The sequence below is a fragment of the Myotis davidii genome, unplaced genomic scaffold, assembly GCF_000327345.1.
Source record: "Myotis davidii unplaced genomic scaffold, ASM32734v1 scaffold88, whole genome shotgun sequence".
Lineage (NCBI taxonomy): Eukaryota > Metazoa > Chordata > Mammalia > Chiroptera > Vespertilionidae > Myotis > Myotis davidii.
This window is the reverse complement of record NW_006300377.1, coordinates 2,105,117-2,121,708: the sequence shown is the minus strand read 5'-3', so window position 1 is coordinate 2,121,708 and position 16,592 is coordinate 2,105,117. Positions and strand designations below refer to the sequence as shown.

The following is a 16,592-nucleotide window of genomic DNA, read 5'->3' as shown; positions in this document are numbered from 1 at the left end:
TTATCCCTCAGGTCCTTTCCACTGTGCTGCTTTTCCTGCTCAGGTTCTCTGTGGCAGGAAGTTTCTAAATGGCTCCAGTGATCTCCATTGAGGGACTCATGTCCTTGTGTAATCCCCTACTCCTTCATGGGTGCTGGATGCACAGGCTTACTTTGACACCGCCCCCACCCCAACCCCATAGCTATGGGATGTCGCTCAGAAATTAGGTTAGTGAGACTGAACTATCATCTTGCTTGCACTCTTGCTTGCTGCCTGATGGAAGCCGTTGCCATGCTGTGAGTCACCCCATGGAGAGGCCCACATGGCCAGGAACGAAGGACAGCCTCCAGTTAATGGTCAGTGGAGAACAGCCGAGGAGGAACTAAATCCCGCCAACAGCCGCGTGGGGGAGCTTGGAAGTGGAGCAGTGTTAGCCAACACCTTGAATGTAGCTCATGAGACAACCAATCAAGAGGACCCAATCAAGCTGTGCTGAACCCTGACCCACAGACTGTGAGATCATACATGTTGTTCTAAGACACTAACTTTTGGGTCATTTGTTACACAGCTATAGATAATTGATACACTCTCTTACACACATACTCACACAAGCTATTTCTGTTCCCAATGATTGTTTTTTCAGATAATCAATTCTAACTATTCCTTTAATCATCCCATCTAAGTCCTATCATACCAGCTTCCAGGTACACATACTCCTCAGATACTCTACCCACCTGGTTACAGTGACTAAGTACTATTCTCCCTTCAGTGACTCCAGCACCTCAGCTCCTTTTCCATCCAGGTCCTTCCTGCTTTCTGAATTCTCCTTCTTCTACCAGAGCTGGGCACCACGGTTCCTTTACACTTCAGTGCATGCCTGCAATCCATCTACCCACCCATCCAACCACCCATCCATCCACCCATCCATCTATCCTCCATCCATCCATCCATCCATCATACCCTCATTTATCATGTTCATGTCTCATGCATTTGCTCACACACTATCTATACACTAATTTATTCAACTAACTATGCGACCACCCACCTAGCCTTTTACCTATTTATTTTTCCATTCATCCATCTAGCCAGCTACCTGTCCATCCATCTATCCATCCATCCATCCATCCATCCATCCATCCATCCATCCACCCATCTACCTCCCCACCTCACCCATGTTACCCACTCACTCTCCCGTGCACATAGTCAGCCACTGGTGAAATCTCAAGCCTGGAAAAAGTAACTTGATAATGAATCATTCAGGAAGGCCTGCCTTACTCCTTGCGTCTCAGGCTATAGTAAGAACTTCTCCTTTTTCTGCAAACTCCTCCCTCCAACACCCCATTCCTCCTATACATACGCTTGTCTGACATTAAGACACATGCTCTTTCCAGTAACACTAACCATAAAAGGAGACATTTCCTTTGAGGGCTTGAGGGAGTGTTGAAGCTGATAGGCTTTTTGGAAAGACACATAAAAGCCTCCAGTGGTAAAGGAACAGAATGAAGAAGATGGGAAAGGACCCCAGAGAGCTTGGCCAGTTAAGGTGAGAAGCGACAAGGCAGGAAGCCGGCGGTGATGCTGGTTTCAAGAGGCCCTTCTCTGCCAGCTCCAGTGTCAGCAAAGTCACTCCCTTGGCCACCTTCAGGCAGAGGGTCTGAATCCACTTCCCTAGAATGACCACCCACTGCGCTGGTCCTAAATCTTGGGCCCCCATTCGCAAACACCCCCACTCACGGTCCTTGGCCCCCTTACGCTCTGTCCTTCTGTGAATCTTTGATTCCGGACACATCCCTGAAAAGCTTCCCTCTGGCATGTCTGAGACAAGCAGGGATGCAGGTAGAGTCCCTCCTGGAATCTCAGGCCTCTCTCCATCTGCCTGGGCCCGGCCACCGGAGGCCTGAGCTCCTATCACTGGACCCAGCTGTGGTCACCACCAGGGAGCGGAGTCTCACATACCTATGGCTCCCGAGCCATCCTGCCTGCCCCGACTCCGCTGGGAGCCATAATAAGCCTTGTTTCAGGGCCAGTCACTCAAATCAATTAATGGAATTGTTTGGAGCAGCCATTCAGGGAGATGTGCCAGGATGAAGAGACTTTTTTATCAGTAAAATTGGCAAGAAAGTAAGTTTCAGGCTCACGACTTTCAACTGCAGCCTTTTCAAAGGAGTAAATTGATTTTCCCCAACCGAAGATACTTAATCTTGAGGATTTAACATTTCTGTACAAGAAAATGCATGTACATATATATATAAATATATCAGTTCCGAAGGGAGCCGAATCCCGGGGAGCATGTGGCGATGTGAGTCCATGTGAGACCGGGGGTAATTTCCATGTTGGAAAGGAGACCTTTCCTGCAGTAATTAGCTTTCTTATCCCTGGGTGTGGAGTCTTTGGCTTTATTGGATCTTCCTACTCGAGCAGTTAATCATGTCTCTTGGCTTATTTCTGTGGGAGCCAGGAGGTCTCCCTAAGTCCGCTGCTTCTGCCTTCCGGACCAGGTCAGACTGCTGACCCCCCAGGCTGCCAGCTGCAGCCCCTGTTGTCTGCACATGCCCCTCAGGCTTGCCCGTGTGGGGCTGTAGGCTGGGCCCTGAAGCGGGGAGTCAGGAGGTGAGAGCTGTGGACGGGGGGTGGAGGTGGTGGGAGGGGTCAGCTCCACTGTATGAAGTCTGGTTTTAAATGCCAGCTCCATCTGTAACCACAGGCAAGTGGCATCACATCTCAGAGCCTCACTTTGCACATCTGTAAAATGGGGGTTAGCTTAGCACAGAGCCTGGCCTACGAAGTGCTCAGTAAGTGCCTGGAATCGTTATTTTTCTTTAAGGCTCAGTTTTCTCACCTAGAAATTGGGGACAATAATTCCTGTAGTACGGAGTTGCTATAGACTATAATGACACAATGCTCAGCGATCGCCGACAGGAGCCACGCACGGCATTGTAATAAGTAAAGAATGTCGAGTGGAATTTTGATAAACTGGAGAGCGCCATCGGCTCTCAGCTCCTGACAATTGTTGCTTTGTGGCAGAGCCGGCTCTGTGATGCTTCGTCTTTCACATTTTCAAGAAGCTGGAAATGTGAATTTTTTAAATGCAAAGATCTCCTCTGTGGGCTGAAGAAGCCTGTGTATCACTGGTTTCAACAGTCAACAATAAAAATAGTGTTTATGGCATATGCACTGTGTTGGGTACAGTTCCAAGCTGTTTATGTGAATTCTCCCATTTAATCATCTCAGTAACTATAGGAGGTGGGTATTATTATTACACCCATTTTGTAGATGAGAAAACTAAGGCACAGAGAGGTCCTCAGTAATGGAGTGTTTTCCATCACTGCTGGCATCACTGGCCCCGACCCCTGCACCGGTTGCTGCTCTGTCCTGGCCTCTGGGCACCTCCTCAAGTGCTTAGCTCCGTGCAGAGGCAGATGGCCATCCTGGGACAGAGGCACCATGACCTCCCCAAAGGCCCAGTCCCAAAGGACCTGGGAGAATGGGAGTCTCCGGGTGTGCCCTGACTGGACTCTTTCCAATTACTGTTGGGACTTTGGGGCAATAGGAGAAAAGGGTCCAGCCTGCTTCCCCATCTGTTGGGCCAGCCAACTGGAGCAGCATCCCGAGGAGAGAGCCTGGGACGTATGTGTTCCTGTGTGGCTGGTGCTGCACTAACCACTGCACCATGGCAGCTCAGTGAATCCTCTTGCTAATGGCCATATGGTGGGAATCAGGATCCATGTCACCCAGGTGAGCAAATACAGGCTCAGAGATGTGACTTGCCCAAGGTCACCCAGAAGAGACAACACCCACGACCCCAGTTCCAGTCTGTCTTACTTTAAGACTGAGGCGACTTGACTGTGCCAGGGGCACCCCACCAAGCTCTGCCGGGTCAGTGCATTTTGGTCTTCCCACCCCACTGTCGATGGAAAACAGGGAGAAGGCACCATCAGAGAGGCCAGCAGACACAGCGGGAGAAACAGAAGCTGAGGTCGGAGGTGCCCCCTGAGCCCTCCAGCTCACAGAAGAGTGCAGAGCAGCTGAGGGGGTGGGGTGAGGTGGGTTGAATGGCCTCTCCAAGTGCCTTCCAGGCTCGGGTGCTGGGACGGGGCAAGGCTGTGCGAGGGGGAGGGCTTGGCAATGCCAGGGACCCAGAGAGCCTGAAACTCATGGCCCCCAGCTCCCATCCCTTTCTGAAGCGGCTCTCCCACCCACATGTGCTGTGCCTCCCCCACCCAAAACCAAACAGGGCTCACTCTTGGGAGAAGCTGTCTTCTGATAGCTTCTCCCTTCACAGCTGCCCAGCCCTCCCACAAAGAGCCCGCTTCCTCAACGTTCTCCTTCACATTTTGCCTACATAGTGTTACAGCCGACCGGTGCTTTCAAAGGCCTCCTGTTTCATCTCCTAATTAATTTTCATCTTTCAAGACGGAGGGAGGACAACACAGGAGACGCCGTTTGTGATGTCCGCTGTTCCTGACAACTCTTCAAATGAAGTTTCCTTTGGAATGATGGGGCTGCCTCCAGCCATGCGTCTCCTGGGCTGCAGGGTGGGGGAGGGGAGCTCCCCCGAGAGAGCCCAACACCCCACTTCCTGCCATTGTCTTTGGACAGGAATGGATTCTCCCCACTGAGTTCTACTCTCAGTTCAGGGGCTTTTTAAGGTGGTTTGCAGCCTAAGCAGGAACACAGGTTAACCTCAGCATGGATGTTCATCTGCTGTGGACTCTGGACACTCAGGGGTGTCCCCTGCTTGGCTCCTGTCCTCAACAGGCCTCCTGCATTTGCCCCACTCGGCTCCTGCCATCTTTTAATTCCATCCTTTAATTCAACAAGGGCACGCGTGAACACACACACACACACACACACACACACAGACACACTTGGTTATCAGATAGACAGTCTCATTTATTATTGAGCCACTGTTCTAGGCTGGGGATCTGGCTCAACTGACTGTGGCTTCACTCTTGCCCAACTGACTCCTGGACTGCCTGGCTCTTTAGGGAGGTGCTATGGACACAGTGACAAAGAGCACAGGCACGAGAGCCAGCGGGCTTGGGTTCAAATCCCAGCTCTGCCTTTCACTAGCTTGATGCTGGGCAAGTCAGTGTTAATTCAGGTTACTTTCTGAGGCTACTTTCATCATGTGCAAGATGGAGGTGATAATAACAGTTATGACCTTCTACCACTGATGGGAGAACGATATGAGCAAATACAATAGTCCTCCCTTATCCGCGGTTTCAGTCACCCACGGTCAACCATGGTCCTAAAGTATTAAATGGAAAACTCCATACATAAGCGATGCATGCGTTTTAAATTGCATATTGTTCTGACTAGGGTGATGAAATCTCGAGCGCTCCTGCTCCGTCCTGTGCAGAACACGAGCCGTCCCTCTGTCCAGCACACGCACGCTGCATATGCTCCACCGTTAGTCACGTAGTGGCCGTCCCAGTTATCAGACCGACTGTCACGCTGCGGCAGTGCTTGTGTTTAAGTAACCCTTATTTTGCTTAATAATGGCTCCAAATCGCGTAGTGATGCTACCAATTTGGATATGCTAAAGAGAAGCTGTCAATGATATGCATGTCTAGGAAAACACAGAGTACATACAGGGTTCCGGACTATCTGTGCTTTCAGACATCCACTGGGGGTCTTGGAATGTGTTCCCGTGAATAAGGAGGGACCGTGTACAGGCAAAGTGCTTGGAACATTGCCTGGCACCTAGTAAGTGCTCAGTAAATGTTACCATTCTCATTAACTTTGCCAATGTCTTCTAGACATCCTGTGCGTACTCCTGGCATTGACCCCTGTTCAAACCCACTGCCAACCTGGCCATGTACACACACGGGCAGGGGAGGGACAACCCCTCCAGAAGACCCAAGAGTGGGTGTGAGAGAGGGCGCTTCGTGTGCAGACAGAATATCTGACCTATGTCCCAGCTCCATCACCAATCTGCTGTGTGATCATGGGCCAATCACCCAGCCCCTCCGCTTCTCTAGGTTAAATTCAGGTTTTCTTCCAGCTCTAACGTGGAAGTGACAATGAGGCCATAACCTGGCCTGGGATGGGGGAGGTATGACCATGGAGGGAAGAGGGGCAGGGAGAAGTAAGTTTGTCCAGGGATCTTCAGGGAGGTGCTGTGTGCTTTCAGCTCCCGTATGGGGCGGGGCTCATGTAGGCACACTCAGATCCTCTCTGCCTACATAGCAGTCCCACTGCTGCCGCCAATGAAAGGGAGCCGGGCCAAGGAGAGCGTCCCTGGAATTAAAGCGGGAGACAGGAAGGCCAGACTTCAAGAGGAATTAATTGGGGATCAGGAGAGTAAGGAAGTGGAGCTGGTCCTGCTTTGGGACATGGAGCTGCTGTTTCTGGCCGAAGGCCCTTATGAGGACAGGCCCTTGAGCCCCAGCATCTCAGCTGGGTGGCAGCATCTGAGTCCCTCCACTGGCCTCCTCACTGTGCCATTTGCCGAGAAGGTGGGTGAGGGCAGAGCAGGCTGCAGGAGGTGCTGCTTGATGCCGGGGACAGCGGCTCAGTGGGGAGCTGGGACTAGGCTCTGGGAAACCAATCTGAGCATCTTAGAATGGAGGGAGGCAAGGACATCCAATCAGCGGCAATGAGCCTGCACCGGCCTTATTTATGCTGCTTCCCTTTGATCGGGAGCCCTGCTTGGAGACGCGCTCATGAGTAATGCATGAGAGATGCTCTGGCACAGTCAAAGGGCTGGGCCACAGCCTGAGGATAGGCACGAGCAGGCACACCACATGCACACACACATACATGCAGACTCATACCTGGATCATTACAAACACACGTAGACACACATACATGCAGGAACCATCCCACGCACACAAAAGCTATTACACACACATGAATGGGCCATTACACAACACATAGCAATCACACACACACAGGCACATCCACCCCACTCACACTAATTTAGGCACACCCATGGGGACATTTCAACAGATGGACATGCATATATTCTTCACACATATATACATATAGACACCCTGGCACCCACTTGTAGACATTTATAAGCACATATCCACACACCCATGTTACAGAGATACATATACACATATGCTCACCAGTACACATACATATGTGCAGATACTCATGTTCATACACACACACACACACTCCCACACAGACAGACTGTGCATGGGCACAAATGTGCACACATACATGTATCATATATTTCTATATGTACACAGTCATGTAACACATACTCACATACTGCTCACACTCATGAGCAAACATAGGGTCCCAGAGAACTCCTAATGTGCCCATGACCACACTTTCCTCTTTCCTTCACTCTAAATACATGGCAGTGACCTCCTAGGAAGGCCACGCCTGCTGCCTCACAGCAGCAGTAGCAACATCTGAGACAGGAGCCCCTTTCCTGCCTCTTCCCTCTTTTCTCTTCACTAAGCAGGTGCTTTCATCCTCAAGGACAGTCTGAGGGAGTAGCGGGGGACAGAGTCCTGGTGGGGCTCTGGAGCCCAGGAGGCAGAAGGCTTTCCCACCAACCCCTTCTTCTCTCCCACTCGGGCCCCATTGGAGGCTCAATCCATCACTCAGAGGATCAGCCTGGAAGGAGGCAAGGGCTGGGGCTGGGAGCCAAGGCCCAGAGGAAAGGGACACAACCCAGACTTTCAGACTGATCGAGAGCAGTTGACTAATATGTAAATGAATGAACAAATGGACCTATAGCCCCAGAGTTCCGAATCCTGACTGTTTCTGAGAAATAGTTGGGACAGTGGTTCTCAAAGTGTGATCCCTGGACCAGCAGCATCACCCGGGAACTTGTTAGGAATGCACATTCTTGGCCCCACCCTGGCCCACTGACCCAGAAACTCTGAGAGTGAGGCCCAGCAACCTGGGTTTGCCCAGCTTTCCCGGTGATTTGGATGCACACCCAAGTCTGAGAGCCATGGCCTAAACCATGGGCCTTGGAGGAAGGCAGACCTGGGTCAGCATCTGGCTTCTTCAGCTGTGAGTCCTTGGACAAGTCACTGAACTACTCTGAGCCTCCGTTTCCACATGTGTAGAGTGGAAGTAGTACCTACTCACAGGATTTGTCATGGAGGTTACACGAGGCAACCATTTAGCACAGTGCCTGGCTCACTGTGAGCTCCCGGTGCTGGTAGCTGTTATTATCACTTTAATTTCCAGAATAACATTTACAGCTACTGGTTTTCAGGGTCAGCCTGTCGACCCTCAGCTACTTGAGCAGAAGGTGTCAAAACATTGGGAACTGAGCCAACACCTTACAAAGCAGGAGGAGCAGCAAAGTCACGGCCAGATTCCTGTAAGAGCAGTAACCTGAGCAGGTGACAGCGGCTTTTTCTGGACACAGGATTCTTAGAGTGTAACACGCTAAGGAATGTTTGTAAACACTCTCTTCCAAGGAAGAGAGGGGGACGTGCCCCCTGCTGCCCTCTAAGTGGTAAAGTGCTCACCCCAAGCCCAGGCCAGCCTCGTGGAGATGGATGGATGCCACTGAGACCCAAAGTCAAGGGCAAGGAAGCCACTGGCCCTGGGGCCTGTTTTTGCACCTGGCCTCACTTCCTCCTCCAGCCTCGTCTCCCCACCTGCCCTCTGATGATTTAAGGAAATAATGCACACTCACACGGCTTGTCCCAGGCCTAGAAACCTCTAGGATCTATGTTGGAATCAACCCAGGTGGCCACATCACCTTAACTCCCAAAAGTTAATGATCCCCAACAGGGAGGGACTTAGGGAAGGCCAGTAAAGGACCAGCTTGAGGTGCTGCAGTGGGAGGGAGAAGGTCTCACCTTGAAGAAGGTCATGGTGGCCCCGTCCTTGACCGCTCCATACTCGATTTTGGTTTGCTTGGCCAGGTCATCCGCAGAGTCGATGGGTGATTCCATGCGCTCCACGGTCAGAAAGGCGGCCAGGTTGGCCGTGTAGGAGGAGATGATGATGAGCGTGAAGAACCACCAGATGCCACCGATGATGCGCGTGGACAGGGCTTTGGGCATCAGTTCAGACCCTGGGAGAAGGGAAGAGGTAGGTGGTCTCTGACAATGTCCAGACCGGGACTGCTTGGGTCTTCTGGGTCATGGGCTCCCCTGACGATCTCATGAAAGCCAAGGCCCTTACCCTCGACCAGTTTTCTCAAACTGTGGGCCCTGGGCCAGCAGCAGCAGCATCACCTGGGAACTCATTAGCATTGCACAATCTCAGGCCCCATCCCAGGACTTACTAAACCAGTAAGTGGTGGTGCCCCATAACGCGGGCTTGATGAGCCCTCCAGATGATTCTGATTAGGCTGAAATTTAAAAACTGCTGCTCTAAAACCACAAGCACATGCATAGCATTTCGCAGGCCTGCCAGACCCTCTGATGCATGTCCACGGGACCCTGGATGGCCCCCGGTTCTGAACACTTGGGAGGAGTCAGGACCCCTGGGCTCTAGAGTGATTTCTGCTCCTGGCTCTCCGTATGATCTTGTGCCAGACACCTCCCCTCTCCAGGACTCTGCAAAGCATGAGGAATCGTCCCTCCTCTTCCCAGCCCCACACAAATACCGAGACGCTGCGATGATATAATTTGAGGAGAAATTGTGTTGGAAATACAATTGGTATACAAATACAAGATTGCTATGCGGGGCTTTGCAGGAAGAGAAAATCAACATTTTTTGAAGCTCTTTGCAGAAATAGATAACTCTTCCTCCCTGACCTTGGGTGTGGAGCACAATTTAGACGAAACCTTCTAACTGAAGTAATTAACTGGGCGGCTTTCAAGAGATTTAAATAGCAAGTGACTTCTGAACTTTGCAGAATATCTGGACCTGCAACCTGAAAAGCATCTGCTTTGATATGGATGATTTTTTTTTTCTTTTATCAAAGAAATCACTCAAGGGAGAGGTTTTCAAATACACAACGATTTTTCTCCCTCTTAATGAAAACCTTGCGGGAATACACAAGGGGCCAGGGCTTTGAATAGCAGCAGGAGACGAAGAAGAGAGGCTATTACTGCTCTGAGGGGTTTCCAGGTCTTTCCCAACTGTCACTGCGCAAAGATGATGGACGCAGAAGCAAGGTGAGGCTTCAGGACACTCATTAATAGCGGGGACAGCTTGAGGCACTTCCCTTGAGAGCTGCCTGTCACTTCCCACAAGGCTCCTCAGCTTCCTCACCAGTCAGTACCCCCAGCCCCACCTGCCTGGCTCTCCCCCAGCCTGAAGAGTTAGAGCTGCCCCCAAGGCGAGAATGACTTAGTTGTTTGCTTGATGAGCTTTGCCAGGCTCTGTTGGACCCCTACCCAGGCCCAAGTCCCTACCTGGGCTCTGTCATGGATGGGACATCATCGGGGAGGGGGGCAGGCGCAGTATTTATCTTTCCTCATCCTTCTTCATTCAAGCACCCAGCACAGGGCTTGGCAGGTAGTGGGCACTCAGGACCCAGTGGGATAATACCATTCACTCACTCATTCATCCACCCATTCAGCGTTTGCTGGTGGATGTCTACTGAGGACCAGGATTTGTGCTGGGCCTTGAGGATACACACGGATGAGTGAGGGACAAGGACATTTTCTTGGGATCCTCCTCCCCCTGAGCCATGCTCCCTTGTCACCCGATGTCCCTTCGTGGGACCCTAAAGGTTTGGGTTCCTCTATTTCCTGAGATACGAGGTTCTGGACTGACAGGCAGAAGCAATGGGCACATGTTCTCCCTGAGGGTGTTTCCTGGCTGGGGGTCCGGTTCCCGGTGCCACCTCCAGCCCAGGGTGTCTCTTCCTACATCCTCAAAGCCGGAGCAGACGCACTGCTCTCTGAGATACTGGAACAGCTGCACGTGTTTCCAAAGGGTGGGCCACCAGCCCAGGGCGAGGTACACTGCCCTCCCTCGAGAGGATGGAAGGACCGGTGTCCTTCCATGTATCCCACCTCTCATGGCCTCAGGCTAAAGTCCAGCCTCAGACATGCCCTTCCTCTTCCCAGACCCCCCACAGCCAGGCGGCCATGGAGTCCTGTTCCTGCTGCATCCTGACATCCTCTTAGTCCATCTCTGTCTTTACCCCCATGACCACCACCCCAGTTCAGATCTCACCGTCTCCTTCCTGCAATGGCCTCCCAGCCAGCCTCCCTGCCTCCACTCTCCCCCTCCTCAGCCCAACTTTGTTCAGCCCGATGCTATGGTGGTGAGGCCGCCGGTGGGTCAGCCTCTGTAAGAACCTCAGTTGGAGCAGGAGGAGCTGGGGATGAGCCCTGCATGACATGGGTGAGGGCAGCTTATCTGCTTTAACCCTAGAGCCTGAGCTGGCCCAGAAATAGCAGTGGTGAAGGGTGGGGCCCTGGGGCAAGGGCACACCTGGGTGTCCAGCTGTTGCCAACCCCGTGATGGCTCAGCAGGTCTGAGGCTGTCCTGGAGGGTGGGCTGACTCCATAAAGGCGGAGCCCTCCCATCCCCCCACACACCCAGGGAGGAGAGGTCCCCTGGGGAGTGGAGACTCCTCCCCGGGGGAGGGGGCGCATACCTTGCTGCATCAGGGACCCCATTCCGAACCAGAAGCTGTTCAGCAGAGTGAAGTTGTTTTCCACCACCTCGGAGCCAGGGTTGCAGGGGTGAGCATCGTACCACTCGTAAGGGCTGAACCTGCAGGGAGGACAGGGGAGCAGTGAGGCTGAGCTGAAAGGTGGCGACGGGAGGGAGGGGTGTCCGTGTCACACCAGCCCGTGGTTTAGCGAACACCCAAGTGCTGACCACTTGAGCATCCATTTCCTCACTGTTCTGCTGGGGAGGCCGGGATGGGAAATCAGGGCCGTTTTGCTTCGTTCTTTATGGTTAGTGGCTTTTGCTGGTTATAAAAGTAATTCAGTAGCATCTCTTAAAATTAAAAGTGCACAGGCCCTTCAACCTAGCAATTCTGCGACTCATTATCCATCCTAGAAAAAACACGACCACACGAGCGTAAAGAGCAGCGCACGGAGGTGTTTATCAAAGCACTGCTTGTAATAGCAAAAAAACGGGAAACAACGGAAATGTCCTTCAACAGAGGAACGATGAAATCAACTGTGCCACACCGTGCTCTGAAACATCATGCGGCTGATGGGGGGAACGCGATACTTCTAGATGTACCGACGGGGAAAGATCTTCAACACATGTTTGGTTAAAAAAACAGTGATAAAAATAAGAACAATAGGATGGCATTTATGTAAATAGATTCCCCAAGACACAGCTATCTACCTCTTTATGTACATTTGTATTTAAATGCATATAAAACATCTGGAAGAATCCAATTCTGAAAAGTATCAGTGTGTTCCTCTGGGGAGGGAAGTCAGAGTGGCAGAGGAATTTTAGGGAAGCCTTTTGCTCTACATGTATTATATGAATTTTTATTTTTTTAATCCTCACCTGAGGACATGCTTAGAGAGAGGATGGGAGGGAGGGGAAAGGGAGGGGGAGAGAGAGAGAGAGAGAAACATTGATAGGCTGCCTTCCAGAGGTGCCCCGACTGGTGATCAAACCTGGAACCTGGCCTTATGCCCTGCCTGGGTGTCAAACCAGCAACCTTTTGGTGTACAGGACAGAGCTCAACCAAGTGAGCCACTCTGGTCAGGCGTATAATATAAATTTTTAAAGATGAGAATGGGCTTTTAAATGATTTGTAATATTATTTATTCATTTATCATTATTTATTACTATTGTTGTTACTTATTTATATTTTTTAATTATTCATATATTACTTAAAAACTTAAAGCAAAAACAAAAGTAAAGTACATTCTTCATAAAGTATCCAAACAGCATAGAATACAGTGAGACAGTAAAAGTACTCCAGGATCCCCCCTCTTCCCCCCCAGGAGAGAATAATGTGCTATCAAATTTTTCAGATTTTTTTCTCTGAAGATACAAATGCACGTATGACAGGGAGACATGGTGGCTTTAAGCCCCCCACTGCCTTCTAAGGAGGAGAAGTCCTGGCAGGTGGGGCATCGTCTGTGTGTGTGGCCCCAGTTCCTGCGGAGGAAATGAAGGGTGGGGGAAGCTAGAACATTTGAGAGAGAGAGAGACCCTGCGGAAGTCCCCAAAGGGCTGGAATGGCTGGTGACCCTGCGGAAGTCCCCGCGGAAGTCCCCAAAGGGCTGGAATGGCTGGTGTGGCCTGAAGCAGAATATCCTGCTGGCAGGAAAAGGCCTTAATCAATGCTCACACCCTGGTGCTAGGCAGGCATGAGCCAGGCCAGGCCATTTGCAAGGCAGACAGCCCTGCGCTGAGCCACATGCCGTGGAGAGGATCTGGGAACTGGCTACCTTCACAGGCCCCAGCTCTGGGCGGCTGTGTCCAGCTCTCCAGCAGCCAGTATGCAGTGGCCCAAAGGACGCAGGCCATGCGGAGAAGGGGGCCGAGGGCCACATGCCCCATACAGATGTGCGGTGCTTGACCCTGACAGTGTTGTAAAAAATCCAATGAGTGGCTACATATAAAAGCCAAGAGGTGTCACATTGAAGTCTGAATCTCTCTAAAAATCATGAGCCCGGCAGCGCCGCACAGCACCCCGCCGAGCACAGCTGTGGGAGCTGAGTAGCAGCGGCCCCTTCGCCAGGCATGTGCCTCTGGCTTGCTTCCATCCCATGGCTCCCGCTTCCCTCCACTCGGCCTGCTTCACTTTCTCAGGCTTCCTTCCTGCTCCCTCCGGCACCTCCGTTGGCCACCCCCGATTTAAACTCCGAAAGGCCATGATGTGAAGCCTAACTCTGCAAGAAAAAGCGTTGTGACTTGGGGCAATGGCTTCACCCCTCTGAGCCTCAGTTCCTACTTCTGTAAAGTGGGGATAATTATACCCACCTCACAGGACTGTTGTGACGATTTCGACAGGTTGCGTTATGTGACTTGTGCTATGTGAGTGCTACACAGTGTGACAGTTGTACCACGGTGCTGCCGTGGCTCCGTGGCCAAGACCCTCGCTCCTCCCTTCTCACCTCATGTGTCCCGTGTCATCATTCCAGCAGTTCCGGAAATCCCGTCTCTCCCCAAAAGTCTCCCCAGCCTAACCTTGGGAAGGGAGTTCCTACTGTCCTGGCCAGGAGGGATGTGGTGGGAAGCAGGCTTGGCTGCCAGCCACCTCTGATGAAAGGCCAGGAATGGGAGGGGGAGGGGGAGGGGGGGGAGAGAGAGGCCGCATGTCACGAGGGCAGAAGTGATGCTGGAAAACCTGAGCTGTTTAGCAGGGCATGGCGGGCTGAGAGGCCCCGGGAGTCGGGAGCCGGGAGCCGCTAAAATGATGGCGAGAGCTGCAGAGTGGCTCCTGGCCTTCAAAGGCTTGTTAGACCATTAGAGAGACAAGGGCTGGGCTGAGCAGGCAGGCAGCCCCAGGCTGGCAGGCCGCAAAGGGCTTGGAGGGAGGACAATCTCATCCCGCCATCTTTCCCTTTGGTCTCTCTCGGTGTGGGAGGAGGGAGCGAAGGGAGTGGGGTGGGGGAAAGGTTTTCAAAGAAGTCCCAGGAGAAAAAAAGGCTGAAACACCAAGTCCTTGGATCTCAAATTGCCTCTCCAGAGAAGTCTCTCTTCGTGCTTTGTTAGGGTTTAGAGAAAAAATAAGCAGGGCAGAGGCTGGGCTGGGGTCTGGAGGGAGGGGCCAGAGGGCCCAGCTGTAAAGGGGAAGGGGAGCTGGGGCCCAGGCAGAGGACGGATGTCCAGGTGGCCAGAGATGTGGGTCACAGATAAAACACTTGGGGACCCGAGTTCACTTATTGCTGGGATGACTTTGGCGAGTATGAGCTTTTCTGAGCCTCAGATGTCTCCTCTTCCTCAGAGGCTGTGAGAAGTAACTAATATAATGGCTGTAACGGACAGAGCACGGTGCTTGGCAAACACTAGATGCTCGGTAAACACGGAGCTCAACGCGTCCCTTGTTATCTCCTTCTACCATCGACCACAAGGATGTCCTAGCATCTTCCATTTGAACAACCAAATGTGCAAGTTGTTGCTAGTGTGTCTTACAGACAGGTGAGCATGCATGTTTCTGCATGAGTGCATGCGTGTGCATCTGTGTGGTACTGTTTCCCCTGCTGTTGTGGGTTCAATGGACACAGTCCTATTTTTCAAGTGTCAAGCCGCCTGCAGGGCCACCCAATGCACCTGGGTCTGCAGGACTGGGTGCCTGGCCCAGATGATTCATGCTCAGAGCAGTGAGTTCGCCTCTCTAAGCCTGCTCATAGGGCCTGGGGTGTAAGAGCTGCTTCTCAGAGTCATACACACAGAGCAGGGTAAGGACGGGGGATTCAAGCTTGGGGGCCATGGCATATTCCCCGATGGTCATAAAGGGATCTGAGCTTTAGGGGAGGAGAGAGGAGCATGCATTAGCAGTAGATGAGTGGAGACGTGTGTGGCTCCCTAAACCTCCAACCTCGGGCCAGAGCTCTGGCCATGGCATTGCCCTTACCTGGCGATGACAAAGAGGACACAGCTGACACCCAGGTAGGCGAGCAGCACATACATCCAGATGTCAGGGGACAGGGGGTTGAGGAAGGAGAAGACACTGGGGTTGGTGCCGTTGGGCTTGCGATAGAGGATGCTGACACCGAGCGTCATGAAGGGCTTGGAGAAGTCAATGGCCTTCTCGCGCACATGGGTGATGGTCAGGGGGGCCACGGCCAGGTCCGCCTTCTGCAGTGAGAGAGAGAGAGACAGACAATGAACAACGCCTCTCACTGACAGGGGATAGAACACTCCTTGGAGTGGAGTCAGTTGCCTAAGTCCTGGATTACTTAACCACTCTTTAGTGTCAATGTTTGCGAACCCTTCTGCTGGGCCAGGCCATTCTCAGGGTGCTGGGGAGACAATGCTAAACTTAACCCTGTTCTCCGAGAGCTCATGACCTTGAGGAAAAGGACAGCGGCATAAACGTGCAGAGAATGGAGCCCTATCAAAGCAATAACCATGTGCTCTAGTCTGAAAACGGCGCTTTGTCAAATAAATACAGTTCATACCTAAAAACATTTAAAGATCACTCATGTTCCTTATTTGTGACTTTCAAACATCATGGAGAGGACACGAAATCCACAACAACCCTTGTCTAAATGTTTTCCTCTCCTATCCACTCTTTTTCTTTTGGTTAATTCTCACCCAAGGATATTTTATCCACTGATTTTTAGGCAGAGTGGAAGGGAGGGAGGGAGGAAGGGAAGGTTGAAGTTTTAGGGAGAGTGGAAGGAAGGGAGGGAGGGAGGGTTGAAGCGGGAGAGAGAGGGAAACATTGATGTGAAAGAGACACATTGATTGGTTCCCTCTGGCACATGCCCTGGCTGGGGCTGGGGATTGAACTTGCAATGCAGGTACATGCCTTAGATGGGTATTAAACCCACGACCCTTTGGTGTGAGGACTGATGCTCCAACCACTGAGCACCAATGGCCAAGGTTCCTGCCCACTTCTTGATCGCTTCACAACACTCTAGATATTCCATATATTCTAAAAGTCCCCCAAACCAGTTAGGCAAAAACAGGACCTTCTTTGGAGGGGGAAGGTAGGAAACAAAATAAACAGGCAAATCCAGAGCCCCCTTTAATTAGGGAGGGGAGGGATGAGAGCAGAGAAAGAAAGGAGGGGGGAGGGAGGGGAGGCTAGAAATGCTCAGATATTGATAAATCTTAGCCCATCA

The 16,592-nt window shown here is 51.8% G+C and overlaps 1 protein-coding gene across 2 annotated transcripts in view; it reads right to left on the bottom strand.

Annotated features, from left to right (window-relative positions):
• Positions 1-16,592, bottom strand: part of GRIK3 (glutamate ionotropic receptor kainate type subunit 3) — a 196,611-nt gene that overhangs the window by 10,170 nt on the left and 169,849 nt on the right. For both annotated transcript variants that reach the window (XR_001516150.1, XM_015572874.1), the window contains exons 11-13: positions 15,377-15,600; positions 11,471-11,589; positions 8,766-8,983 (exon numbers count right to left, since the gene is read on the bottom strand). Coding sequence is in view for 1 of the 2 variants with exons in the window: in XM_015572874.1 (XP_015428360.1) it covers positions 8,766-8,983; positions 11,471-11,589; positions 15,377-15,600 (561 nt within the window). In the remaining variant the exon portion in view is untranslated. The remainder of the gene's footprint in view (positions 1-8,765; positions 8,984-11,470; positions 11,590-15,376; positions 15,601-16,592) is intronic.